The 27,761-nt window shown below is 46.0% G+C and overlaps 1 protein-coding gene across 4 annotated transcripts in view; it reads right to left on the bottom strand.

Moving 5' to 3' along the window:
* Window positions 1–27,761, bottom strand: part of mctp2b (multiple C2 domains, transmembrane 2b) — a 194,403-nt gene that overhangs the window by 45,003 nt on the left and 121,639 nt on the right. For 3 of the 4 annotated variants that reach the window (XM_071400323.1, XM_071400321.1, XM_071400322.1), the window contains 2 exons: window positions 2,099–2,241; window positions 1,712–1,788 (listed from right to left, as the gene is read on the bottom strand). In XM_071400323.1, the coding sequence (XP_071256424.1) occupies window positions 1,712–1,788; window positions 2,099–2,241 (220 nt within the window). Of the gene's footprint in view, window positions 1–1,711; window positions 1,789–1,945; window positions 2,023–2,098; window positions 2,242–27,761 lie in introns of those variants that run through there. The other variant, XM_071400324.1, reaches the window with a different exon arrangement.

Genomic DNA, 27,761 nt, shown 5'->3' with positions numbered 1-27,761 from the left:
TCTCTAACCTCTCTAACCTCTCTAACCTCCCTGACCTCTCTAACCTCTCTAACCTCTCTAACCTCCCTGATCTCCCTGACCTCCCTGACCTCCCTGGCCTCTCTAGCCTCTCTAACCTCTCTAACCACTCTGACCTCTCTAACCTCTCTAACCTCTCTGACCTCTCTGACCTCCCTAACCTCTCTAACCTCTCTAACCTCTCTAACATCACTGACCTCTCTAACCTCTCTAACCTCTCTAACCTCTCTAACCTCTCTAACCTCTCTAACCTCTCTAACCTCTCTAACCTCTCTAACCTCTCTAACCTCTCTAACCTCTCTAACCTCTCTAAACTCTCTGCCCTCTCTAACCTCTCTAACCTCTCTAACCTCCCTAACCTCCCTAACCTCTCTAATCTCTCTAACATCCCTGACCTCCCTGACCTCTCTAACCTCTCCAACCTCCCTAACCTCTCTAGCCTCTCTAACCTCTCTGACCTCTCTGACCTCCCTAACCTCCCTAACACCTCTAACACCTCTAACCTCTCTAACCCCCCTAACCCCTCTAACCTCTCTGACCTCTCTAACCTCTCTGACCTCTCTAACCTCTCTAACCTCCCTGACCTCTCTAACCTCCCTGACCTCTCTAACCTCCCTAACCTCCCTGACCTCCCTGATCTCCCTGACCTCCCTGATCTCTCTAACCTCTCTAACCTCTCTGACCTCTCTAACCTCTCTAACCTCTCTAACCTCTCTAACCTCTCTAACATCCCTGACCTCTCTAACCTCTCTAACCTCTCTAACCTCTCTAACCTCTCTGGTCTCTCTAACCTCTCTAACCTCTCTGGCCTCTCTGACCTCTCTGACCTCTCTAACCTCTCTAACCTCCCTGACCTCCCTGACCTCTCTAACCACTCTGACCTCTCTGACCTCTCTAACCCCCTAACCTCTCTGACCTCCCTAACCTCTCTAACCCCTCTAACCTCTCTATCCTCTCTATCCTCTCTAACCTCCCTAACCTCTCTAACCTCTCTAACCCCTCTAACCTCCCTGACCTCTCTATCCTCTCTAACCTCCCTAGCCTCTCTGACCTCCCTAACCTCCCTAACCTCTCTGACCTCTCTGACCTCTCTGACCTCCCTGACCTCTCTAACCCCCCTAACCCCCCTAACCCCTCTAACCTCTCTAACCTCTCTGACCTCTCTGACCTCCCTAACCTCTCTAACCTCTCTAACCTCTCTAACCTCTCTAACCTCTCTAACATCCCTGACCTCTCTAACCGCTCTAACCTCTCTAACCTCCCTAACCTCTCTAACCTCTCTAGCCTCTCTAACCTCTCTAACCTCTCTAACCTCTCTAACCTCCCTGACCTCCCTGACCTCTCTAACCTCTCTAACCCCTCTAACCTCTCTAACCTCCCTAACCTCCCTAACCTCTCTAACCTCTCTAACCCCTCTGACCCCTCTGACCTCTCTAACCTCTCTAACCTCTCTAACCTCTCTAACCTCTCTGACCTCTCTGACCTCTCTGACCTCTCTAACCCCCTACCTCTCTACCTCTCTAACCTCTCTAACCCCTCTAACCTCTCTACCTCTCTGACCTCTCTGACCTCTCTGACCTCTCTGACCTCTCTGACCTCTCTGACCTCTCTGACCTCTCTAACCTCCAGGTTACCTGCTGCCAGAGTTACAACAATCAATCATCATCTCCACTTTTTAAAATGTGTCACTCACTTTTCCATCTCCAGATCACTGAGGAGAACGTAGCTGGATCCCATGAAGTCATCCATGGTCAGGTCCCGGTCATACACCTGCAAGGTGGACCAGAGGAAGACGCTTAATAAAGAGTGAAACAGAACAAAGAGCAGAAACACTGACCAGAATGGCCCCTACTGGGCCAGCGTGGGGTATGTCCTAACCCCAACTTAACCCCTACTGGGCCAGAGTGGGGTATGTCCTAACTCCTACCTTAATATACAGTCTCTGGTCCAGGTCTCTGACAGGGAAAGAGAAGGACTCGTTCCATGTTGGGTTGAGGTTCTTATAAACCAGAACAAAGAGCAGAAACACTGACCAGAATGGCCCCTACTGGGCCAGCGTGGGGTATGTCCTAACTCCTACCTTAATATACAGTCTCTGGTCCAGGTCTCTGACAGGGAAAGAGAAGGACTCGTTCCATGTTGGGTTGAGGTTCTTATAAACCACTCGGCTCTTGTATAGTGTCTTCCCATCCAGTTTAAACTTCACGTAAGGATCACTCGTACCTGAGAACGGACAAAACATGGAGATGGAATATTTCTATGAGTGGACTGATGACTTCATCATACACTATGGACCTGATTTAATGACATTATTATGGGATGGCCTCAGTGGTCTTGAGGTTAGTGTGTCTGCACAGAGATTGGAAGGTTGGTGAGAGTGAACGTGTAGTCACCATTTCCTTGTACTGTGTAACATGTGTATCCTGTGCATATGACTAATAAACTGGACTTGGTTAATGATTAATGGAATGCAAACAATAAGCAGGAAGAGATTTCACTGAGAGTCAGGAAGTGAAAAACAGGATTCCTCTCAATCTCAACACAATGTCGGTATACTCAACACTCTACATTCAGTCATGTTCCAGCTCACATCTCTAGTCCTGTCTTAGTACTGAGAGGGTTTCATGTTCCAGCTCACATCTCTAGTCCTGTCTTAGTACTGAGAGGGTTTCATGTTCCAGCTCACATCTCTAGTCCTGTCTTAGTACTGAGAGGGTTTCATGTTCCAGCTCACATCTCTAGTCCTGTCTTAGTACTGAGAGGGTTTCATGTTCCAGCTCACATCTCTAGTCATGTCTTAGTACTGAGAGGGTTTCATGTTCCAGCTCACAGCTCTAGTCCTGTCTTAGTACTGAGAGGGTTTCATGTTCCAGCTCACATCTCTAGTCCTGTCTTAGTACTGAGAGGGTTTCATGTTCCAGCTCACATCTATAGTCATGTCTTAGTACTGAGAGGGTTTCATGTTCCAGCTCACATCTCTAGTCCTGTCTTAGTACTGAGAGGGTTTCATGTTCCAGCTCACATCTCTAGTCCTGTCTTAGTACTGAGAGGGTTTCATGTTCCAGCTCACATCTCTAGTCCTGTCTTAGTACTGAGAGGGTTTCATGTTCCAGCTCACATCTCTAGTCCTGTCTTAGTACTGAGAGGGTTTCATGTTCCAGCTCACATCTCTAGTCCTGTCTTAGTACTGAGAGGGTTTCATGTTCCAGCTCACATCTCTAGTCCTGTCTTAGTACTGAGAGGGTTTCATGTTCCAGCTCACATCTCTAGTCCTGTCTTAGTACTGAGAGGGTTTCATGTTCCAGCTCACATCTCTAGTCCTGTCTTAGTACTGAGAGGGTTTCATGTTCCAGCTCACATCTCTAGTCCTGTCTTAGTACTGAGAGGGTTTCATGTTCCAGCTCACATCTCTAGTCCTGTCTTAGTACTGAGAGGGTTTCATGTTCCAGCTCACATCTCTAGTCCTGTCTTAGTACTGAGAGGGTTTCATGTTCCAGCTCACATCTCTAGTCCTGTCTTAGTACTGAGAGGGTGTCATGTTCCAGCTCACATCTCTAGTCCTGTCTTAGTACTGAGAGGGTTTCATGTTCCAGCTCACATCTCTAGTCCTGTCTTAGTACTGAGAGGGTTTCATGTCCCAGCTCACATCTCTAGTCATGTCTTAGTACTGAGAGGGTTTCATGTTCCAGCTCACATCTCTAGTCATGTCTTAGTACTGAGAGGGTTTCATGTTCCAGCTCACATCTCTAGTCCTGTCTTAGTACTGAGAGGGTTTCATGTTCCAGCTCACATCTCTAGTCCTGTCTTAGTACTGAGAGGGTTTCATATTCCAGCTCACATCTCTAGTCCTGTCTTAGTACTGAGAGGGTTTCATGTTCCAGCTCACATCTCTAGTCCTGTCTTAGTACTGAGAGGGTTTCATGTTCCAGCTCACATCTCTAGTCCTGTCTTAGTACTGAGAGGGTTTCATGTTCCAGCTCACATCTCTAGTCCTGTCTTAGTACTGAGAGGGTTTCATGTTCCAGCTCACATCTCTAGTCCTGTCTTAGTACTGAGAGGGTTTCATGTTCCAGCTCACATCTCTAGTCCTGTCTTAGTACTGAGAGGGTTTCATGTTGCAGCTCACATCTCTAGTCCTGTCTTAGTACTGAGAGGGTTTCATGTTCCAGCTCACATCTCTAGTCCTGTCTTAGTACTGAGAGGGTTTCATGTTCCAGCTCACATCTCTAGTCCTGTCTTAGTACTGAGAGGGTTTCATGTTCCAGCTCACATCTCTAGTCCTGTCTTAGTACTGAGAGGGTTTCATGTTCCAGCTCACATCTCTAGTCCTGTCTTAGTACTGAGAGGGTTTCATGTTCCAGCTCACATCTCTAGTCCTGTCTTAGTACTGAGAGGGTTTCATGTTGCAGCTCACATCTCTAGTCCTGTCTTAGTACTGAGAGGGTTTCATGTTCCAGCTCACATCTCTAGTCCTGTCTTAGTACTGAGAGGGTTTCTTCTACATTCAGTCATGTCCCAGCTCACATCTCTAGTCCTGTCTTAGTACTGAGAGGGTTTCATGTTCCAGCTCACATCTCTAGTCCTGTCTTAGTACTGAGAGGGTTTCATGTTCCAGCTCACATCTCTAGTCCTGTCTTAGTACTGAGAGGGTTTCATGTTCCAGCTCACATCTCTAGTCCTGTCTTAGTACTGAGAGGGTTTCATGTTCCAGCTCACATCTCTAGTCCTGTCTTAGTACTGAGAGGGTTTCATGTTCCAGCTCACATCTCTAGTCCTGTCTTAGTACTGAGAGGGTTTCATGTTCCAGCTCACATCTCTAGTCCTGTCTTAGTACTGAGAGGGTTTCATGTTGCAGCTCACATCTCTAGTCCTGTCTTAGTACTGAGAGGGTTTCATGTTCCAGCTCACATCTCTAGTCCTGTCTTAGTACTGAGAGGGTTTCTTCTACATTCAGTCATGTCCCAGCTCACATCTCTAGTCCTGTCTTAGTACTGAGAGGGTTTCATGTTCCAGCTCACATCTCTAGTCCTGTCTTAGTACTGAGAGGGTTTCATGTTCCAGCTCACATCTCTAGTCCTGTCTTAGTACTGAGAGGGTTTCATGTTCCAGCTCACATCTCTAGTCCTGTCTTAGTACTGAGAGGGTTTCATGTTCCAGCTCACATCTCTAGTCCTGTCTTAGTACTGAGAGGGTTTCATGTTCCAGCTCACATCTCTAGTCCTGTCTTAGTACTGAGAGGGTTTCATGTTCCAGCTCACATCTCTAGTCATGTCTTAGTACTGAGAGGGTTTCATGTTCCAGCTCACAGCTCTAGTCCTGTCTTAGTACTGAGAGGGTTTCATGTTCCAGCTCACATCTCTAGTCCTGTCTTAGTACTGAGAGGGTTTCATGTTCCAGCTCACATCTATAGTCATGTCTTAGTACTGAGAGGGTTTCATGTTCCAGCTCACATCTCTAGTCCTGTCTTAGTACTGAGAGGGTTTCATGTTCCAGCTCACATCTCTAGTCCTGTCTTAGTACTGAGAGGGTTTCATGTTCCAGCTCACATCTCTAGTCCTGTCTTAGTACTGAGAGGGTTTCATGTTCCAGCTCACATCTCTAGTCCTGTCTTAGTACTGAGAGGGTTTCATGTTCCAGCTCACATCTCTAGTCCTGTCTTAGTACTGAGAGGGTTTCATGTTCCAGCTCACATCTCTAGTCCTGTCTTAGTACTGAGAGGGTTTCATGTTCCAGCTCACATCTCTAGTCCTGTCTTAGTACTGAGAGGGTTTCATGTTCCAGCTCACATCTCTAGTCCTGTCTTAGTACTGAGAGGGTTTCATGTTCCAGCTCACATCTCTAGTCCTGTCTTAGTACTGAGAGGGTTTCATGTTCCAGCTCACATCTCTAGTCCTGTCTTAGTACTGAGAGGGTTTCATGTTCCAGCTCACATCTCTAGTCCTGTCTTAGTACTGAGAGGGTTTCATGTTCCAGCTCACATCTCTAGTCCTGTCTTAGTACTGAGAGGGTGTCATGTTCCAGCTCACATCTCTAGTCCTGTCTTAGTACTGAGAGGGTTTCATGTTCCAGCTCACATCTCTAGTCCTGTCTTAGTACTGAGAGGGTTTCATGTCCCAGCTCACATCTCTAGTCATGTCTTAGTACTGAGAGGGTTTCATGTTCCAGCTCACATCTCTAGTCATGTCTTAGTACTGAGAGGGTTTCATGTTCCAGCTCACATCTCTAGTCCTGTCTTAGTACTGAGAGGGTTTCATGTTCCAGCTCACATCTCTAGTCCTGTCTTAGTACTGAGAGGGTTTCATATTCCAGCTCACATCTCTAGTCCTGTCTTAGTACTGAGAGGGTTTCATGTTCCAGCTCACATCTCTAGTCCTGTCTTAGTACTGAGAGGGTTTCATGTTCCAGCTCACATCTCTAGTCCTGTCTTAGTACTGAGAGGGTTTCATGTTCCAGCTCACATCTCTAGTCCTGTCTTAGTACTGAGAGGGTTTCATGTTCCAGCTCACATCTCTAGTCCTGTCTTAGTACTGAGAGGGTTTCATGTTCCAGCTCACATCTCTAGTCCTGTCTTAGTACTGAGAGGGTTTCATGTTGCAGCTCACATCTCTAGTCCTGTCTTAGTACTGAGAGGGTTTCATGTTCCAGCTCACATCTCTAGTCCTGTCTTAGTACTGAGAGGGTTTCATGTTCCAGCTCACATCTCTAGTCCTGTCTTAGTACTGAGAGGGTTTCATGTTCCAGCTCACATCTCTAGTCCTGTCTTAGTACTGAGAGGGTTTCATGTTCCAGCTCACATCTCTAGTCCTGTCTTAGTACTGAGAGGGTTTCATGTTCCAGCTCACATCTCTAGTCCTGTCTTAGTACTGAGAGGGTTTCATGTTGCAGCTCACATCTCTAGTCCTGTCTTAGTACTGAGAGGGTTTCATGTTCCAGCTCACATCTCTAGTCCTGTCTTAGTACTGAGAGGGTTTCTTCTACATTCAGTCATGTCCCAGCTCACATCTCTAGTCCTGTCTTAGTACTGAGAGGGTTTCATGTTCCAGCTCACATCTCTAGTCCTGTCTTAGTACTGAGAGGGTTTCATGTTCCAGCTCACATCTCTAGTCCTGTCTTAGTACTGAGAGGGTTTCATGTTCCAGCTCACATCTCTAGTCCTGTCTTAGTACTGAGAGGGTTTCATGTTCCAGCTCACATCTCTAGTCCTGTCTTAGTACTGAGAGGGTTTCATGTTCCAGCTCACATCTCTAGTCCTGTCTTAGTACTGAGAGGGTTTCATGTTCCAGCTCACATCTCTAGTCATGTCTTAGTACTGAGAGGGTTTCATGTTCCAGCTCACAGCTCTAGTCCTGTCTTAGTACTGAGAGGGTTTCATGTTCCAGCTCACATCTCTAGTCCTGTCTTAGTACTGAGAGGGTTTCATGTTCCAGCTCACATCTATAGTCATGTCTTAGTACTGAGAGGGTTTCATGTTCCAGCTCACATCTCTAGTCCTGTCTTAGTACTGAGAGGGTTTCATGTTCCAGCTCACATCTCTAGTCCTGTCTTAGTACTGAGAGGGTTTCATGTTCCAGCTCACATCTCTAGTCCTGTCTTAGTACTGAGAGGGTTTCATGTTCCAGCTCACATCTCTAGTCCTGTCTTAGTACTGAGAGGGTTTCATGTTCCAGCTCACATCTCTAGTCCTGTCTTAGTACTGAGAGGGTTTCATGTTCCAGCTCACATCTCTAGTCCTGTCTTAGTACTGAGAGGGTTTCATGTTCCAGCTCACATCTCTAGTCCTGTCTTAGTACTGAGAGGGTTTCATGTTCCAGCTCACATCTCTAGTCCTGTCTTAGTACTGAGAGGGTTTCATGTTCCAGCTCACATCTCTAGTCCTGTCTTAGTACTGAGAGGGTTTCATGTTCCAGCTCACATCTCTAGTCCTGTCTTAGTACTGAGAGGGTTTCATGTTCCAGCTCACATCTCTAGTCCTGTCTTAGTACTGAGAGGGTTTCATGTTCCAGCTCACATCTCTAGTCCTGTCTTAGTACTGAGAGGGTGTCATGTTCCAGCTCACATCTCTAGTCCTGTCTTAGTACTGAGAGGGTTTCATGTTCCAGCTCACATCTCTAGTCCTGTCTTAGTACTGAGAGGGTTTCATGTCCCAGCTCACATCTCTAGTCATGTCTTAGTACTGAGAGGGTTTCATGTTCCAGCTCACATCTCTAGTCATGTCTTAGTACTGAGAGGGTTTCATGTTCCAGCTCACATCTCTAGTCCTGTCTTAGTACTGAGAGGGTTTCATGTTCCAGCTCACATCTCTAGTCCTGTCTTAGTACTGAGAGGGTTTCATATTCCAGCTCACATCTCTAGTCCTGTCTTAGTACTGAGAGGGTTTCATGTTCCAGCTCACATCTCTAGTCCTGTCTTAGTACTGAGAGGGTTTCATGTTCCAGCTCACATCTCTAGTCCTGTCTTAGTACTGAGAGGGTTTCATGTTCCAGCTCACATCTCTAGTCCTGTCTTAGTACTGAGAGGGTTTCATGTTCCAGCTCACATCTCTAGTCCTGTCTTAGTACTGAGAGGGTTTCATGTTCCAGCTCACATCTCTAGTCCTGTCTTAGTACTGAGAGGGTTTCATGTTGCAGCTCACATCTCTAGTCCTGTCTTAGTACTGAGAGGGTTTCATGTTCCAGCTCACATCTCTAGTCCTGTCTTAGTACTGAGAGGGTTTCATGTTCCAGCTCACATCTCTAGTCCTGTCTTAGTACTGAGAGGGTTTCATGTTCCAGCTCACATCTCTAGTCCTGTCTTAGTACTGAGAGGGTTTCATGTTCCAGCTCACATCTCTAGTCCTGTCTTAGTACTGAGAGGGTTTCATGTTCCAGCTCACATCTCTAGTCCTGTCTTAGTACTGAGAGGGTTTCATGTTGCAGCTCACATCTCTAGTCCTGTCTTAGTACTGAGAGGGTTTCATGTTCCAGCTCACATCTCTAGTCCTGTCTTAGTACTGAGAGGGTTTCATGTTCCAGCTCACATCTCTAGTCCTGTCTTAGTACTGAGAGGGTTTCATGTTCCAGCTCACATCTCTAGTCCTGTCTTAGTACTGAGAGGGTTTCATGTTCCAGCTCACATCTCTAGTCCTGTCTTAGTACTGAGAGGGTTTCATGTTCCAGCTCACATCTCTAGTCCTGTCTTAGTACTGAGAGGGTTTCATGTTCCAGCTCACATCTCTAGTCATGTCTTAGTACTGAGAGGGTTTCATGTTCCAGCTCACAGCTCTAGTCCTGTCTTAGTACTGAGAGGGTTTCATGTTCCAGCTCACATCTCTAGTCCTGTCTTAGTACTGAGAGGGTTTCATGTTCCAGCTCACATCTATAGTCATGTCTTAGTACTGAGAGGGTTTCATGTTCCAGCTCACATCTCTAGTCCTGTCTTAGTACTGAGAGGGTTTCATGTTCCAGCTCACATCTCTAGTCCTGTCTTAGTACTGAGAGGGTTTCATGTTCCAGCTCACATCTCTAGTCCTGTCTTAGTACTGAGAGGGTTTCATGTTCCAGCTCACATCTCTAGTCCTGTCTTAGTACTGAGAGGGTTTCATGTTCCAGCTCACATCTCTAGTCCTGTCTTAGTACTGAGAGGGTTTCATGTTCCAGCTCACATCTCTAGTCCTGTCTTAGTACTGAGAGGGTTTCATGTTCCAGCTCACATCTCTAGTCCTGTCTTAGTACTGAGAGGGTTTCATGTTCCAGCTCACATCTCTAGTCCTGTCTTAGTACTGAGAGGGTTTCATGTTCCAGCTCACATCTCTAGTCCTGTCTTAGTACTGAGAGGGTTTCATGTTCCAGCTCACATCTCTAGTCCTGTCTTAGTACTGAGAGGGTTTCATGTTCCAGCTCACATCTCTAGTCCTGTCTTAGTACTGAGAGGGTTTCATGTTCCAGCTCACATCTCTAGTCCTGTCTTAGTACTGAGAGGGTGTCATGTTCCAGCTCACATCTCTAGTCCTGTCTTAGTACTGAGAGGGTTTCATGTTCCAGCTCACATCTCTAGTCCTGTCTTAGTACTGAGAGGGTTTCATGTCCCAGCTCACATCTCTAGTCATGTCTTAGTACTGAGAGGGTTTCATGTTCCAGCTCACATCTCTAGTCATGTCTTAGTACTGAGAGGGTTTCATGTTCCAGCTCACATCTCTAGTCCTGTCTTAGTACTGAGAGGGTTTCATGTTCCAGCTCACATCTCTAGTCCTGTCTTAGTACTGAGAGGGTTTCATATTCCAGCTCACATCTCTAGTCCTGTCTTAGTACTGAGAGGGTTTCATGTTCCAGCTCACATCTCTAGTCCTGTCTTAGTACTGAGAGGGTTTCATGTTCCAGCTCACATCTCTAGTCCTGTCTTAGTACTGAGAGGGTTTCATGTTGCAGCTCACATCTCTAGTCCTGTCTTAGTACTGAGAGGGTTTCATGTTCCAGCTCACATCTCTAGTCCTGTCTTAGTACTGAGAGGGTTTCTTCTACATTCAGTCATGTCCCAGCTCACATCTCTAGTCCTGTCTTAGTACTGAGAGGGTTTCATGTTCCAGCTCACATCTCTAGTCCTGTCTTAGTACTGAGAGGGTTTCATGTTCCAGCTCACATCTCTAGTCCTGTCTTAGTACTGAGAGGGTTTCATGTTCCAGCTCACATCTCTAGTCCTGTCTTAGTACTGAGAGGGTTTCATGTTCCAGCTCACATCTCTAGTCCTGTCTTAGTACTGAGAGGGTTTCATGTTCCAGCTCACATCTCTAGTCCTGTCTTAGTACTGAGAGGGTTTCATGTTCCAGCTCACATCTCTAGTCATGTCTTAGTACTGAGAGGGTTTCATGTTCCAGCTCACAGCTCTAGTCCTGTCTTAGTACTGAGAGGGTTTCATGTTCCAGCTCACATCTCTAGTCCTGTCTTAGTACTGAGAGGGTTTCATGTTCCAGCTCACATCTCTAGTCCTGTCTTAGTACTGAGAGGGTTTCATGTTCCAGCTCACATCTCTAGTCCTGTCTTAGTACTGAGAGGGTTTCATGTTCCAGCTCACATCTCTAGTCCTGTCTTAGTACTGAGAGGGTTTCATGTTCCAGCTCACATCTCTAGTCCTGTCTTAGTACTGAGAGGGTTTCATGTTCCAGCTCACATCTCTAGTCCTGTCTTAGTACTGAGAGGGTTTCATGTTCCAGCTCACATCTCTAGTCCTGTCTTAGTACTGAGAGGGTTTCATGTTCCAGCTCACATCTCTAGTCCTGTCTTAGTACTGAGAGGGTTTCATGTTCCAGCTCACATCTCTAGTCCTGTCTTAGTACTGAGAGGGTTTCATGTTCCAGCTCACATCTCTAGTCCTGTCTTAGTACTGAGAGGGTTTCATGTTCCAGCTCACATCTCTAGTCCTGTCTTAGTACTGAGAGGGTTTCATGTTCCAGCTCACATCTCTAGTCCTGTCTTAGTACTGAGAGGGTTTCATGTTCCAGCTCACATCTCTAGTCCTGTCTTAGTACTGAGAGGGTTTCATGTTCCAGCTCACATCTCTAGTCCTGTCTTAGTACTGAGAGGGTTTCATGTTCCAGCTCACATCTCTAGTCCTGTCTTAGTACTGAGAGGGTTTCATGTTCCAGCTCACATCTCTAGTCCTGTCTTAGTACTGAGAGGGTTTCATGTTCCAGCTCACATCTCTAGTCCTGTCTTAGTACTGAGAGGGTTTCATGTTCCAGCTCACATCTCTAGTCCTGTCTTAGTACTGAGAGGGTTTCATGTTCCAGCTCACATCTCTAGTCCTGTCTTAGTACTGAGAGGGTTTCATGTTCCAGCTCACATCTCTAGTCCTGTCTTAGTACTGAGAGGGTTTCATGTTCCAGCTCACATCTCTAGTCCTGTCTTAGTACTGAGAGGGTTTCATGTTCCAGCTCACATCTCTAGTCCTGTCTTAGTACTGAGAGGGTTTCATGTTCCAGCTCACATCTCTAGTCCTGTCTTAGTACTGAGAGGGTTTCATGTTCCAGCTCACATCTCTAGTCCTGTCTTAGTACTGAGAGGGTTTCATGTTCCAGCTCACATCTCTAGTCCTGTCTTAGTACTGAGAGGGTGTCATGTTCCAGCTCACATCTCTAGTCCTGTCTTAGTACTGAGAGGGTTTCATGTTCCAGCTCACATCTCTAGTCCTGTCTTAGTACTGAGAGGGTTTCATGTTCCAGCTCACATCTCTAGTCCTGTCTTAGTACTGAGAGGGTTTCATGTTCCAGCTCACATCTCTAGTCCTGTCTTAGTACTGAGAGGGTTTCATGTTCCAGCTCACATCTCTAGTCCTGTCTTAGTACTGAGAGGGTTTCATGTTCCAGCTCACATCTCTAGTCCTGTCTTAGTACTGAGAGGGTTTCATGTTCCAGCTCACATCTCTAGTCCTGTCTTAGTACTGAGAGGGTTTCATGTTCCAGCTCACATCTCTAGTCCTGTCTTAGTACTGAGAGGGTTTCATGTTCCAGCTCACATCTCTAGTCCTGTCTTAGTACTGAGAGGGTTTCATGTTCCAGCTCACATCTCTAGTCCTGTCTTAGTACTGAGAGGGTTTCATGTTCCAGCTCACATCTCTAGTCCTGTCTTAGTACTGAGAGGGTTTCATGTTCCAGCTCACATCTCTAGTCCTGTCTTAGTACTGAGAGGGTTTCATGTTCCAGCTCACATCTCTAGTCCTGTCTTAGTACTGAGAGGGTTTCATGTTCCAGCTCACATCTCTAGTCCTGTCTTAGTACTGAGAGGGTTTCATGTTCCAGCTCACATCTCTAGTCATGTCTTAGTACTGAGAGGGTTTCATGTTCCAGCTCACAGCTCTAGTCCTGTCTTAGTACTGAGAGGGTTTCATGTTCCAGCTCACATCTCTAGTCCTGTCTTAGTACTGAGAGGGTTTCATGTTCCAGCTCACATCTATAGTCATGTCTTAGTACTGAGAGGGTTTCATGTTCCAGCTCACATCTCTAGTCCTGTCTTAGTACTGAGAGGGTTTCATGTTCCAGCTCACATCTCTAGTCCTGTCTTAGTACTGAGAGGGTTTCATGTTCCAGCTCACATCTCTAGTCCTGTCTTAGTACTGAGAGGGTTTCATGTTCCAGCTCACATCTCTAGTCCTGTCTTAGTACTGAGAGGGTTTCATGTTCCAGCTCACATCTCTAGTCCTGTCTTAGTACTGAGAGGGTTTCATGTTCCAGCTCACATCTCTAGTCCTGTCTTAGTACTGAGAGGGTTTCATGTTCCAGCTCACATCTCTAGTCCTGTCTTAGTACTGAGAGGGTTTCATGTTCCAGCTCACATCTCTAGTCCTGTCTTAGTACTGAGAGGGTTTCATGTTCCAGCTCACATCTCTAGTCCTGTCTTAGTACTGAGAGGGTTTCATGTTCCAGCTCACATCTCTAGTCCTGTCTTAGTACTGAGAGGGTTTCATGTTCCAGCTCACATCTCTAGTCCTGTCTTAGTACTGAGAGGGTTTCATGTTCCAGCTCACATCTCTAGTCCTGTCTTAGTACTGAGAGGGTGTCATGTTCCAGCTCACATCTCTAGTCCTGTCTTAGTACTGAGAGGGTTTCATGTTCCAGCTCACATCTCTAGTCCTGTCTTAGTACTGAGAGGGTTTCATGTCCCAGCTCACATCTCTAGTCATGTCTTAGTACTGAGAGGGTTTCATGTTCCAGCTCACATCTCTAGTCATGTCTTAGTACTGAGAGGGTTTCATGTTCCAGCTCACATCTCTAGTCCTGTCTTAGTACTGAGAGGGTTTCATGTTCCAGCTCACATCTCTAGTCCTGTCTTAGTACTGAGAGGGTTTCATATTCCAGCTCACATCTCTAGTCCTGTCTTAGTACTGAGAGGGTTTCATGTTCCAGCTCACATCTCTAGTCCTGTCTTAGTACTGAGAGGGTTTCATGTTCCAGCTCACATCTCTAGTCCTGTCTTAGTACTGAGAGGGTTTCATGTTCCAGCTCACATCTCTAGTCCTGTCTTAGTACTGAGAGGGTTTCATGTTCCAGCTCACATCTCTAGTCCTGTCTTAGTACTGAGAGGGTTTCATGTTCCAGCTCACATCTCTAGTCCTGTCTTAGTACTGAGAGGGTTTCATGTTGCAGCTCACATCTCTAGTCCTGTCTTAGTACTGAGAGGGTTTCATGTTCCAGCTCACATCTCTAGTCCTGTCTTAGTACTGAGAGGGTTTCATGTTCCAGCTCACATCTCTAGTCCTGTCTTAGTACTGAGAGGGTTTCATGTTCCAGCTCACATCTCTAGTCCTGTCTTAGTACTGAGAGGGTTTCATGTTCCAGCTCACATCTCTAGTCCTGTCTTAGTACTGAGAGGGTTTCATGTTCCAGCTCACATCTCTAGTCCTGTCTTAGTACTGAGAGGGTTTCATGTTGCAGCTCACATCTCTAGTCCTGTCTTAGTACTGAGAGGGTTTCATGTTCCAGCTCACATCTCTAGTCCTGTCTTAGTACTGAGAGGGTTTCTTCTACATTCAGTCATGTCCCAGCTCACATCTCTAGTCCTGTCTTAGTACTGAGAGGGTTTCATGTTCCAGCTCACATCTCTAGTCCTGTCTTAGTACTGAGAGGGTTTCATGTTCCAGCTCACATCTCTAGTCCTGTCTTAGTACTGAGAGGGTTTCATGTTCCAGCTCACATCTCTAGTCCTGTCTTAGTACTGAGAGGGTTTCATGTTCCAGCTCACATCTCTAGTCCTGTCTTAGTACTGAGAGGGTTTCATGTTCCAGCTCACATCTCTAGTCCTGTCTTAGTACTGAGAGGGTTTCATGTTCCAGCTCACATCTCTAGTCCTGTCTTAGTACTGAGAGGGTTTCATGTTCCAGCTCACATCTCTAGTCCTGTCTTAGTACTGAGAGGGTTTCATGTTGCAGCTCACATCTCTAGTCCTGTCTTAGTACTGAGAGGGTTTCATGTTCCAGCTCACATCTCTAGTCCTGTCTTAGTACTGAGAGGGTTTCTTCTACATTCAGTCATGTCCCAGCTCACATCTCTAGTCCTGTCTTAGTACTGAGAGGGTTTCATGTTCCAGCTCACATCTCTAGTCCTGTCTTAGTACTGAGAGGGTTTCATGTTCCAGCTCACATCTCTAGTCCTGTCTTAGTACTGAGAGGGTTTCATGTTCCAGCTCACATCTCTAGTCCTGTCTTAGTACTGAGAGGGTTTCATGTTCCAGCTCACATCTCTAGTCCTGTCTTAGTACTGAGAGGGTTTCATGTTCCAGCTCACATCTCTAGTCCTGTCTTAGTACTGAGAGGGTTTCATGTTCCAGCTCACATCTCTAGTCATGTCTTAGTACTGAGAGGGTTTCATGTTCCAGCTCACAGCTCTAGTCCTGTCTTAGTACTGAGAGGGTTTCATGTTCCAGCTCACATCTCTAGTCCTGTCTTAGTACTGAGAGGGTTTCATGTTCCAGCTCACATCTATAGTCATGTCTTAGTACTGAGAGGGTTTCATGTTCCAGCTCACATCTCTAGTCCTGTCTTAGTACTGAGAGGGTTTCATGTTCCAGCTCACATCTCTAGTCCTGTCTTAGTACTGAGAGGGTTTCATGTTCCAGCTCACATCTCTAGTCCTGTCTTAGTACTGAGAGGGTTTCATGTTCCAGCTCACATCTCTAGTCCTGTCTTAGTACTGAGAGGGTTTCATGTTCCAGCTCACATCTCTAGTCCTGTCTTAGTACTGAGAGGGTTTCATGTTCCAGCTCACATCTCTAGTCCTGTCTTAGTACTGAGAGGGTTTCATGTTCCAGCTCACATCTCTAGTCCTGTCTTAGTACTGAGAGGGTTTCATGTTCCAGCTCACATCTCTAGTCCTGTCTTAGTACTGAGAGGGTTTCATGTTCCAGCTCACATCTCTAGTCCTGTCTTAGTACTGAGAGGGTTTCATGTTCCAGCTCACATCTCTAGTCCTGTCTTAGTACTGAGAGGGTTTCATGTTCCAGCTCACATCTCTAGTCCTGTCTTAGTACTGAGAGGGTTTCATGTTCCAGCTCACATCTCTAGTCCTGTCTTAGTACTGAGAGGGTGTCATGTTCCAGCTCACATCTCTAGTCCTGTCTTAGTACTGAGAGGGTTTCATGTTCCAGCTCACATCTCTAGTCCTGTCTTAGTACTGAGAGGGTTTCATGTCCCAGCTCACATCTCTAGTCATGTCTTAGTACTGAGAGGGTTTCATGTTCCAGCTCACATCTCTAGTCATGTCTTAGTACTGAGAGGGTTTCATGTTCCAGCTCACATCTCTAGTCCTGTCTTAGTACTGAGAGGGTTTCATGTTCCAGCTCACATCTCTAGTCCTGTCTTAGTACTGAGAGGGTTTCATATTCCAGCTCACATCTCTAGTCCTGTCTTAGTACTGAGAGGGTTTCATGTTCCAGCTCACATCTCTAGTCCTGTCTTAGTACTGAGAGGGTTTCATGTTCCAGCTCACATCTCTAGTCCTGTCTTAGTACTGAGAGGGTTTCATGTTCCAGCTCACATCTCTAGTCCTGTCTTAGTACTGAGAGGGTTTCATGTTCCAGCTCACATCTCTAGTCCTGTCTTAGTACTGAGAGGGTTTCATGTTCCAGCTCACATCTCTAGTCCTGTCTTAGTACTGAGAGGGTTTCATGTTGCAGCTCACATCTCTAGTCCTGTCTTAGTACTGAGAGGGTTTCATGTTCCAGCTCACATCTCTAGTCCTGTCTTAGTACTGAGAGGGTTTCATGTTCCAGCTCACATCTCTAGTCCTGTCTTAGTACTGAGAGGGTTTCATGTTCCAGCTCACATCTCTAGTCCTGTCTTAGTACTGAGAGGGTTTCATGTTCCAGCTCACATCTCTAGTCCTGTCTTAGTACTGAGAGGGTTTCATGTTCCAGCTCACATCTCTAGTCCTGTCTTAGTACTGAGAGGGTTTCATGTTGCAGCTCACATCTCTAGTCCTGTCTTAGTACTGAGAGGGTTTCATGTTCCAGCTCACATCTCTAGTCCTGTCTTAGTACTGAGAGGGTTTCTTCTACATTCAGTCATGTCCCAGCTCACATCTCTAGTCCTGTCTTAGTACTGAGAGGGTTTCATGTTCCAGCTCACATCTCTAGTCCTGTCTTAGTACTGAGAGGGTTTCATGTTCCAGCTCACATCTCTAGTCCTGTCTTAGTACTGAGAGGGTTTCATGTTCCAGCTCACATCTCTAGTCCTGTCTTAGTACTGAGAGGGTTTCATGTTCCAGCTCACATCTCTAGTCCTGTCTTAGTACTGAGAGGGTTTCATGTTGCAGCTCACATCTCTAGTCATGTCTTAGTACTGAGAGGGTTTCATGTTCCAGCTCACATCTCTAGTCCTGTCTTAGTACTGAGAGGGTTTCATGTTCCAGCTCACATCTCTAGTCCTGTCTTAGTACTGAGAGGGTTTCATGTTCCAGCTCACATCTCTAGTCCTGTCTTAGTACTGAGAGGGTTTCATGTTCCAGCTCACATCTCTAGTCCTGTCTTAGTACTGAGAGGGTTTCATGTTCCAGCTCACATCTCTAGTCCTGTCTTAGTACTGAGAGGGTTTCATGTTCCAGCTCACATCTCTAGTCCTGTCTTAGTACTGAGAGGGTTTCATGTTCCAGCTCACATCTCTAGTCCTGTCTTAGTACTGAGAGGGTTTCATGTTCCAGCTCACATCTCTAGTCCTGTCTTAGTACTGAGAGGGTTTCATGTTCCAGCTCACATCTCTAGTCCTGTCTTAGTACTGAGAGGGTTTCATGTTCCAGCTCACATCTCTAGTCCTGTCTTAGTACTGAGAGGGTTTCATGTTCCAGCTCACATCTCTAGTCCTGTCTTAGTACTGAGAGGGTTTCATGTCCCAGCTCACATCTCTAGTCATGTCTTAGTACTGAGAGGGTTTCATGTTCCAGCTCACATCTCTAGTCATGTCTTAGTACTGAGAGGGTTTCATGTTCCAGCTCACATCTCTAGTCCTGTCTTAGTACTGAGAGGGTTTCATGTTCCAGCTCACATCTCTAGTCCTGTCTTAGTACTGAGAGGGTTTCATATTCCAGCTCACATCTCTAGTCCTGTCTTAGTACTGAGAGGGTTTCATGTTCCAGCTCACATCTCTAGTCCTGTCTTAGTACTGAGAGGGTTTCATGTTCCAGCTCACATCTCTAGTCCTGTCTTAGTACTGAGAGGGTTTCATGTTCCAGCTCACATCTCTAGTCCTGTCTTAGTACTGAGAGGGTTTCATGTTCCAGCTCACATCTCTAGTCCTGTCTTAGTACTGAGAGGGTTTCATGTTCCAGCTCACATCTCTAGTCCTGTCTTAGTACTGAGAGGGTTTCATGTTGCAGCTCACATCTCTAGTCCTGTCTTAGTACTGAGAGGGTTTCATGTTCCAGCTCACATCTCTAGTCCTGTCTTAGTACTGAGAGGGTTTCATGTTCCAGCTCACATCTCTAGTCCTGTCTTAGTACTGAGAGGGTTTCATGTTCCAGCTCACATCTCTAGTCCTGTCTTAGTACTGAGAGGGTTTCATGTTCCAGCTCACATCTCTAGTCCTGTCTTAGTACTGAGAGGGTTTCATGTTCCAGCTCACATCTCTAGTCCTGTCTTAGTACTGAGAGGGTTTCATGTTCCAGCTCACATCTCTAGTCCTGTCTTAGTACTGAGAGGGTTTCATGTTCCAGCTCACATCTCTAGTCCTGTCTTAGTACTGAGAGGGTTTCTTCTACATTCAGTCATGTCCCAGCTCACATCTCTAGTCCTGTCTTAGTACTGAGAGGGTTTCATGTTCCAGCTCACATCTCTAGTCCTGTCTTAGTACTGAGAGGGTTTCATGTTCCAGCTCACATCTCTAGTCCTGTCTTAGTACTGAGAGGGTTTCATGTTCCAGCTCACATCTCTAGTCCTGTCTTAGTACTGAGAGGGTTTCATGTTCCAGCTCACATCTCTAGTCCTGTCTTAGTACTGAGAGGGTTTCATGTTCCAGCTCACATCTCTAGTCCTGTCTTAGTACTGAGAGGGTTTCATGTTCCAGCTCACATCTCTAGTCCTGTCTTAGTACTGAGAGGGTTTCATGTTCCAGCTCACATCTCTAGTCCTGTCTTAGTACTGAGAGGGTTTCATGTTCCAGCTCACATCTCTAGTCCTGTCTTAGTACTGAGAGGGTTTCATGTTCCAACTCACATCTCTAGTCCTGTCTTAGTACTGAGAGGGTTTCATGTTCCAGCTCACATCTCTAGTCCTGTCTTAGTACTGAGAGGGTTTCATGTTCCAGCTCACATCTCTAGTCCTGTCTTAGTACTGAGAGGGTTTCATGTTCCAGCTCACATCTCTAGTCCTGTCTTAGTACTGAGAGGGTTTCATGTTCCAGCTCACATCTCTAGTCCTGTCTTAGTACTGAGAGGGTTTCATGTTGCAGCTCACATCTCTAGTCATGTCTTAGTACTGAGAGGGTTTCATGTTCCAGCTCACATCTCTAGTCCTGTCTTAGTACTGAGAGGGTTTCTTCTACATTCAGTCATGTCCCAGCTCACATCTCTAGTCCTGTCTTAGTACTGAGAGGGTTTCATGTTCCAGCTCACATCTCTAGTCCTGTCTTAGTACTGAGAGGGTTTCATGTTCCAGCTCACATCTCTAGTCCTGTCTTAGTACTGAGAGGGTTTCATGTTCCAGCTCACATCTCTAGTCCTGTCTTAGTACTGAGAGGGTTTCATGTTCCAGCTCACATCTCTAGTCCTGTCTTAGTACTGAGAGGGTTTCATGTTCCAACTCACATCTCTAGTCCTGTCTTAGTACTGAGAGGGTTTCATGTTGCAGCTCACATCTCTAGTCCTGTCTTAGTACTGAGAGGGTTTCATGTCCCAGCTCACATCTCTAGTCCTGTCTTAGTACTGAGAGGGTTTCATGTTCCAGCTCACATCTCTAGTCCTGTCTTAGTACTGAGAGGGTTTCATGTTCCAGCTCACATCTCTAGTCCTGTCTTAGTACTGAGAGGGTTTCATGTTGCAGCTCACATCTCTAGTCATGTCTTAGTACTGAGAGGGTTTCAGGTTCCAGCTCACATCTCTAGTCCTGTCTTAGTACTGAGAGGGTTTCATGTTCCAGCTCACATCTCTAGTCCAGTCTTAGTACTGAGAGGGTTTCATGTTCCAGCTCACATCTCTAGTCATGTCTTAGTACTGAGAGGGTTTCATGTTCCAGCTCACATCTCTAGTCCTGTCTTAGTACTGAGAGGGTTTCATGTTCCAGCTCACATCTCTAGTCCTGTCTTAGTACTGAGAGGGTTTCATGTTCCAGCTCACATCTCTAGTCCTGTCTTAGTACTGAGAGGGTTTCATGTTCCAGCTCACATCTCTAGTCCTGTCTTAGTACTGAGAGGGTTTCATGTTGCAGCTCACATCTCTAGTCCTGTCTTAGTACTGAGAGGGTTTCATGTTCCAGCTCACATCTCTAGTCCTGTCTTAGTACTGAGAGGGTTTCATGTTCCAGCTCACATCTCTAGTCCTGTCTTAGTACTGAGAGGGTTTCATGTTCCAGCTCACATCTCTAGTCCTGTCTTAGTACTGAGAGGGTTTCATGTTGCAGCTCACATCTCTAGTCCTGTCTTAGTACTGAGAGGGTTTCATGTTCCAGCTCACATCTCTAGTCCTGTCTTAGTACTGAGAGGGTTTCTTCTACATTCAGTCATGTCCCAGCTCACATCTCTAGTCCTGTCTTAGTACTGAGAGGGTTTCATGTTCCAGCTCACATCTCTAGTCCTGTCTTAGTACTGAGAGGGTTTCATGTTCCAGCTCACATCTCTAGTCCTGTCTTAGTACTGAGAGGGTTTCATGTTCCAGCTCACATCTCTAGTCCTGTCTTAGTACTGAGAGGGTTTCATGTTCCAGCTCACATCTCTAGTCCTGTCTTAGTACTGAGAGGGTTTCATGTTCCAACTCACATCTCTAGTCCTGTCTTAGTACTGAGAGGGTTTCATGTTCCAGCTCACATCTCTAGTCCTGTCTTAGTACTGAGAGGGTTTCATGTTCCAGCTCACATCTCTAGTCCTGTCTTAGTACTGAGAGGGTTTCATGTTCCAGCTCACATCTCTAGTCCTGTCTTAGTACTGAGAGGGTTTCATGTTCCAGCTCACATCTCTAGTCCTGTCTTAGTACTGAGAGGGTTTCATGTTCCAGCTCACATCTCTAGTCCTGTCTTAGTACTGAGAGGGTTTCATGTTCCAGCTCACATCTCTAGTCCTGTCTTAGTACTGAGAGGGTTTCATGTTGCAGCTCACATCTCTAGTCATGTCTTAGTACTGAGAGGGTTTCATGTTCCAGCTCACATCTCTAGTCCTGTCTTAGTACTGAGAGGGTTTCTTCTACATTCAGTCATGTCCCAGCTCACATCTCTAGTCCTGTCTTAGTACTGAGAGGGTTTCATGTTCCAGCTCACATCTCTAGTCCTGTCTTAGTACTGAGAGGGTTTCATGTTCCAGCTCACATCTCTAGTCCTGTCTTAGTACTGAGAGGGTTTCATGTTCCAGCTCACATCTCTAGTCCTGTCTTAGTACTGAGAGGGTTTCATGTTCCAGCTCACATCTCTAGTCCTGTCTTAGTACTGAGAGGGTTTCATGTTCCAACTCACATCTCTAGTCCTGTCTTAGTACTGAGAGGGTTTCATGTTGCAGCTCACATCTCTAGTCCTGTCTTAGTACTGAGAGGGTTTCATGTCCCAGCTCACATCTCTAGTCCTGTCTTAGTACTGAGAGGGTTTCATGTTCCAGCTCACATCTCTAGTCCTGTCTTAGTACTGAGAGGGTTTCATGTTCCAGCTCACATCTCTAGTCCTGTCTTAGTACTGAGAGGGTTTCATGTTGCAGCTCACATCTCTAGTCATGTCTTAGTACTGAGAGGGTTTCAGGTTCCAGCTCACATCTCTAGTCCTGTCTTAGTACTGAGAGGGTTTCATGTTCCAGCTCACATCTCTAGTCCAGTCTTAGTACTGAGAGGGTTTCATGTTCCAGCTCACATCTCTAGTCATGTCTTAGTACTGAGAGGGTTTCATGTTCCAGCTCACATCTCTAGTCCTGTCTTAGTACTGAGAGGGTTTCATGTTCCAGCTCACATCTCTAGTCCTGTCTTAGTACTGAGAGGGTTTCATGTTCCAGCTCACATCTCTAGTCCTGTCTTAGTACTGAGAGGGTTTCATGTTCCAGCTCACATCTCTAGTCCTGTCTTAGTACTGAGAGGGTTTCATGTTGCAGCTCACATCTCTAGTCCTGTCTTAGTACTGAGAGGGTTTCATGTTCCAGCTCACATCTCTAGTCCTGTCTTAGTACTGAGAGGGTTTCATGTTCCAGCTCACATCTCTAGTCCTGTCTTAGTACTGAGAGGGTTTCATGTTCCAGCTCACATCTCTAGTCCTGTCTTAGTACTGAGAGGGTTTCATGTTGCAGCTCACATCTCTAGTCCTGTCTTAGTACTGAGAGGGTTTCATGTTCCAGCTCACATCTCTAGTCCTGTCTTAGTACTGAGAGGGTTTCTTCTACATTCAGTCATGTCCCAGCTCACATCTCTAGTCCTGTCTTAGTACTGAGAGGGTTTCATGTTCCAGCTCACATCTCTAGTCCTGTCTTAGTACTGAGAGGGTTTCATGTTCCAGCTCACATCTCTAGTCCTGTCTTAGTACTGAGAGGGTTTCATGTTCCAGCTCACATCTCTAGTCCTGTCTTAGTACTGAGAGGGTTTCATGTTCCAGCTCACATCTCTAGTCCTGTCTTAGTACTGAGAGGGTTTCATGTTCCAACTCACATCTCTAGTCCTGTCTTAGTACTGAGAGGGTTTCATGTTCCAGCTCACATCTCTAGTCCTGTCTTAGTACTGAGAGGGTTTCATGTTGCAGCTCACATCTCTAGTCATGTCTTAGTACTGAGAGGGTTTCAGGTTCCAGCTCACATCTCTAGTCCTGTCTTAGTACTGAGAGGGTTTCATGTTCCAGCTCACATCTCTAGTCCAGTCTTAGTACTGAGAGGGTTTCATGTTCCAGCTCACATCTCTAGTCATGTCTTAGTACTGAGAGGGTTTCATGTTCCAGCTCACATCTCTAGTCCTGTCTTAGTACTGAGAGGGTTTCATGTTCCAGCTCACATCTCTAGTCCTGTCTTAGTACTGAGAGGGTTTCATGTTCCAGCTCACATCTCTAGTCCTGTCTTAGTACTGAGAGGGTTTCATGTTCCAGCTCACATCTCTAGTCCTGTCTTAGTACTGAGAGGGTTTCATGTTGCAGCTCACATCTCTAGTCCTGTCTTAGTACTGAGAGGGTTTCATGTTCCAGCTCACATCTCTAGTCCTGTCTTAGTACTGAGAGGGTTTCATGTTCCAGCTCACATCTCTAGTCCTGTCTTAGTACTGAGAGGGTTTCATGTTCCAGCTCACATCTCTAGTCCTGTCTTAGTACTGAGAGGGTTTCATGTTGCAGCTCACATCTCTAGTCCTGTCTTAGTACTGAGAGGGTTTCATGTTCCAGCTCACATCTCTAGTCCTGTCTTAGTACTGAGAGGGTTTCTTCTACATTCAGTCATGTCCCAGCTCACATCTCTAGTCCTGTCTTAGTACTGAGAGGGTTTCATGTTCCAGCTCACATCTCTAGTCCTGTCTTAGTACTGAGAGGGTTTCATGTTCCAGCTCACATCTCTAGTCCTGTCTTAGTACTGAGAGGGTTTCATGTTCCAGCTCACATCTCTAGTCCTGTCTTAGTACTGAGAGGGTTTCATGTTCCAGCTCACATCTCTAGTCCTGTCTTAGTACTGAGAGGGTTTCATGTTCCAACTCACATCTCTAGTCCTGTCTTAGTACTGAGAGGGTTTCATGTTCCAGCTCACATCTCTAGTCCTGTCTTAGTACTGAGAGGGTTTCATGTTCCAGCTCACATCTCTAGTCCTGTCTTAGTACTGAGAGGGTTTCATGTTCCAGCTCACATCTCTAGTCCTGTCTTAGTACTGAGAGGGTTTCATGTTCCAGCTCACATCTCTAGTCCTGTCTTAGTACTGAGAGGGTTTCATGTTGCAGCTCACATCTCTAGTCATGTCTTAGTACTGAGAGGGTTTCATGTTCCAGCTCACATCTCTAGTCCTGTCTTAGTACTGAGAGGGTTTCATGTTCCAGCTCACATCTCTAGTCCTGTCTTAGTACTGAGAGGGTTTCATGTTCCAGCTCACATCTCTAGTCCTGTCTTAGTACTGAGAGGGTTTCATGTTGCAGCTCACATCTCTAGTCCTGTCTTAGTACTGAGAGGGTTTCATGTTCCAGCTCACATCTCTAGTCATGTCTTAGTACTGAGAGGGTTTCATGTTCCAGCTCACATCTCTAGTCCTGTCTTAGTACTGAGAGGGTTTCATGTTCCAGCTCACATCTCTAGTCCTGTCTTAGTACTGAGAGGGTTTCATGTTCCAGCTCACATCTCTAGTCCTGTCTTAGTACTGAGAGGGTTTCATGTTCCAGCTCACATCTCTAGTCCTGTCTTAGTACTGAGAGGGTTTCATGTTGCAGCTCACATCTCTAGTCCTGTCTTAGTACTGAGAGGGTTTCATGTTCCAGCTCACATCTCTAGTCCTGTCTTAGTACTGAGAGGGTTTCATGTTCCAGCTCACATCTCTAGTCCTGTCTTAGTACTGAGAGGGTTTCATGTTCCAGCTCACATCTCTAGTCCTGTCTTAGTACTGAGAGGGTTTCATGTTCCAGCTCACATCTCTAATCCTGTCTTAGTACTGAGAGGGTTTCATGTTCCAGCTCACATCTCTAGTCCTGTCTTAGTACTGAGAGGGTTTCTTCTACATTCAGTCATGTCCCAGCTCACATCTATAGTCCTGTCTTAGTACTGAGAGGGTTTCATGTTCCAGCTCACATCTCTAGTCCTGTCTTAGTACTGAGAGGGTTTCATGTTCCAGCTCACATCTCTAGTCCTGTCTTAGTACTGAGAGGGTTTCATGTTCCAGCTCACATCTCTAGTCCTGTCTTAGTACTGAGAGGGTTTCATGTTCCAGCTCACATCTCTAGTCCTGTCTTAGTACTGAGAGGGTTTCATGTTCCAGCTCACATCTCTAGTCCTGTCTTAGTACTGAGAGGGTTTCATGTCCCAGCTCACATCTCTAGTCATGTCTTAGTACTGAGAGGGTTTCATGTTCCAGCTCACATCTCTAGTCATGTCTTAGTACTGAGAGGGTTTCATGTTCCAGCTCACATCTCTAGTCCTGTCTTAGTACTGAGAGGGTTTCATGTTCCAGCTCACATCTCTAGTCCTGTCTTAGTACTGAGAGGGTTTCATATTCCAGCTCACATCTCTAGTCCTGTCTTAGTACTGAGAGGGTTTCATGTTCCAGCTCACATCTCTAGTCCTGTCTTAGTACTGAGAGGGTTTCATGTTCCAGCTCACATCTCTAGTCCTGTCTTAGTACTGAGAGGGTTTCATGTTCCAGCTCACATCTCTAGTCCTGTCTTAGTACTGAGAGGGTTTCATGTTCCAGCTCACATCTCTAGTCCTGTCTTAGTACTGAGAGGGTTTCATGTTCCAGCTCACATCTCTAGTCCTGTCTTAGTACTGAGAGGGTTTCATGTTCCAGCTCACATCTCTAGTCCTGTCTTAGTACTGAGAGGGTTTCATGTTCCAGCTCACATCTCTAGTCCTGTCTTAGTACTGAGAGGGTTTCATGTTCCAGCTCACATCTCTAGTCCTGTCTTAGTACTGAGAGGGTTTCATGTCCCAGCTCACATCTCTAGTCATGTCTTAGTACTGAGAGGGTTTCATGTTCCAGCTCACATCTCTAGTCATGTCTTAGTACTGAGAGGGTTTCATGTTCCAGCTCACATCTCTAGTCCTGTCTTAGTACTGAGAGGGTTTCATGTTCCAGCTCACATCTCTAGTCCTGTCTTAGTACTGAGAGGGTTTCATATTCCAGCTCACATCTCTAGTCCTGTCTTAGTACTGAGAGGGTTTCATGTTCCAGCTCACATCTCTAGTCCTGTCTTAGTACTGAGAGGGTTTCATGTTCCAGCTCACATCTCTAGTCCTGTCTTAGTACTGAGAGGGTTTCATGTTCCAGCTCACATCTCTAGTCCTGTCTTAGTACTGAGAGGGTTTCATGTTCCAGCTCACATCTCTAGTCCTGTCTGAGTACTGAGAGGGTTTCATGTTCCAGCTCACATCTCTAGTCCTGTCTTAGTACTGAGAGGGTTTCATGTTCCAGCTCACATCTCTAGTCCTGTCTTAGTACTGAGAGGGTTTCATGTTCCAGCTCACATCTCTAGTCCTGTCTTAGTACTGAGAGGGTTTCATGTTCCAGCTCACATCTCTAGTCCTGTCTTAGTACTGAGAGGGTTTCTTCTACATTCAGTCATGTCCCAGCTCACATCTCTAGTCCTGTCTTAGTACTGAGAGGGTTTCATGTTCCAGCTCACATCTCTAGTCCTGTCTTAGTACTGAGAGGGTTTCATGTTCCAGCTCACATCTCTAGTCCTGTCTTAGTACTGAGAGGGTTTCATGTTCCAGCTCACATCTCTAGTCCTGTCTTAGTACTGAGAGGGTTTCATGTTCCAGCTCACATCTATAGTCCTGTCTTAGTACTGAGAGGGTTTCATGTTCCAACTCACATCTCTAGTCCTGTCTTAGTACTGAGAGGGTTTCATGTTCCAGCTCACATCTCTAGTCCTGTCTTAGTACTGAGAGGGTTTCATGTTCCAGCTCACATCTCTAGTCCTGTCTTAGTACTGAGAGGGTTTCATGTTCCAGCTCACATCTCTAGTCCTGTCTTAGTACTGAGAGGGTTTCATGTTCCAGCTCACATCTCTAGTCCTGTCTTAGTACTGAGAGGGTTTCATGTTGCAGCTCACATCTCTAGTCATGTCTTAGTACTGAGAGGGTTTCATGTTCCAGCTCACATCTCTAGTCCTGTCTTAGTACTGAGAGGGTTTCTTCTACATTCAGTCATGTCCCAGCTCACATCTCTAGTCCTGTCTTAGTACTGAGAGGGTTTCATGTTCCAGCTCACATCTCTAGTCCTGTCTTAGTACTGAGAGGGTTTCATGTTCCAGCTCACATCTCTAGTCCTGTCTTAGTACTGAGAGGGTTTCATGTTCCAGCTCACATCTCTAGTCCTGTCTTAGTACTGAGAGGGTTTCATGTTCCAGCTCACATCTCTAGTCCTGTCTTAGTACTGAGAGGGTTTCATGTTCCAACTCACATCTCTAGTCCTGTCTTAGTACTGAGAGGGTTTCATGTTGCAGCTCACATCTCTAGTCCTGTCTTAGTACTGAGAGGGTTTCATGTCCCAGCTCACATCTCTAGTCCTGTCTTAGTACTGAGAGGGTTTCATGTTCCAGCTCACATCTCTAGTCCTGTCTTAGTACTGAGAGGGTTTCATGTTCCAGCTCACATCTCTAGTCCTGTCTTAGTACTGAGAGGGTTTCATGTTGCAGCTCACATCTCTAGTCATGTCTTAGTACTGAGAGGGTTTCAGGTTCCAGCTCACATCTCTAGTCCTGTCTTAGTACTGAGAGGGTTTCATGTTCCAGCTCACATCTCTAGTCCAGTCTTAGTACTGAGAGGGTTTCATGTTCCAGCTCACATCTCTAGTCATGTCTTAGTACTGAGAGGGTTTCATGTTCCAGCTCACATCTCTAGTCCTGTCTTAGTACTGAGAGGGTTTCATGTTCCAGCTCACATCTCTAGTCCTGTCTTAGTACTGAGAGGGTTTCATGTTCCAGCTCACATCTCTAGTCCTGTCTT

The sequence above is a fragment of the Salvelinus alpinus genome, chromosome 5 (genome assembly GCF_045679555.1).
Source record: "Salvelinus alpinus chromosome 5, SLU_Salpinus.1, whole genome shotgun sequence".
NCBI classification, from domain to species: Eukaryota; Metazoa; Chordata; class Actinopteri; order Salmoniformes; family Salmonidae; genus Salvelinus; species Salvelinus alpinus.
Note: the sequence above shows the minus strand (reverse complement) of the source record. Positions and strands in the feature narration are given on the sequence as shown.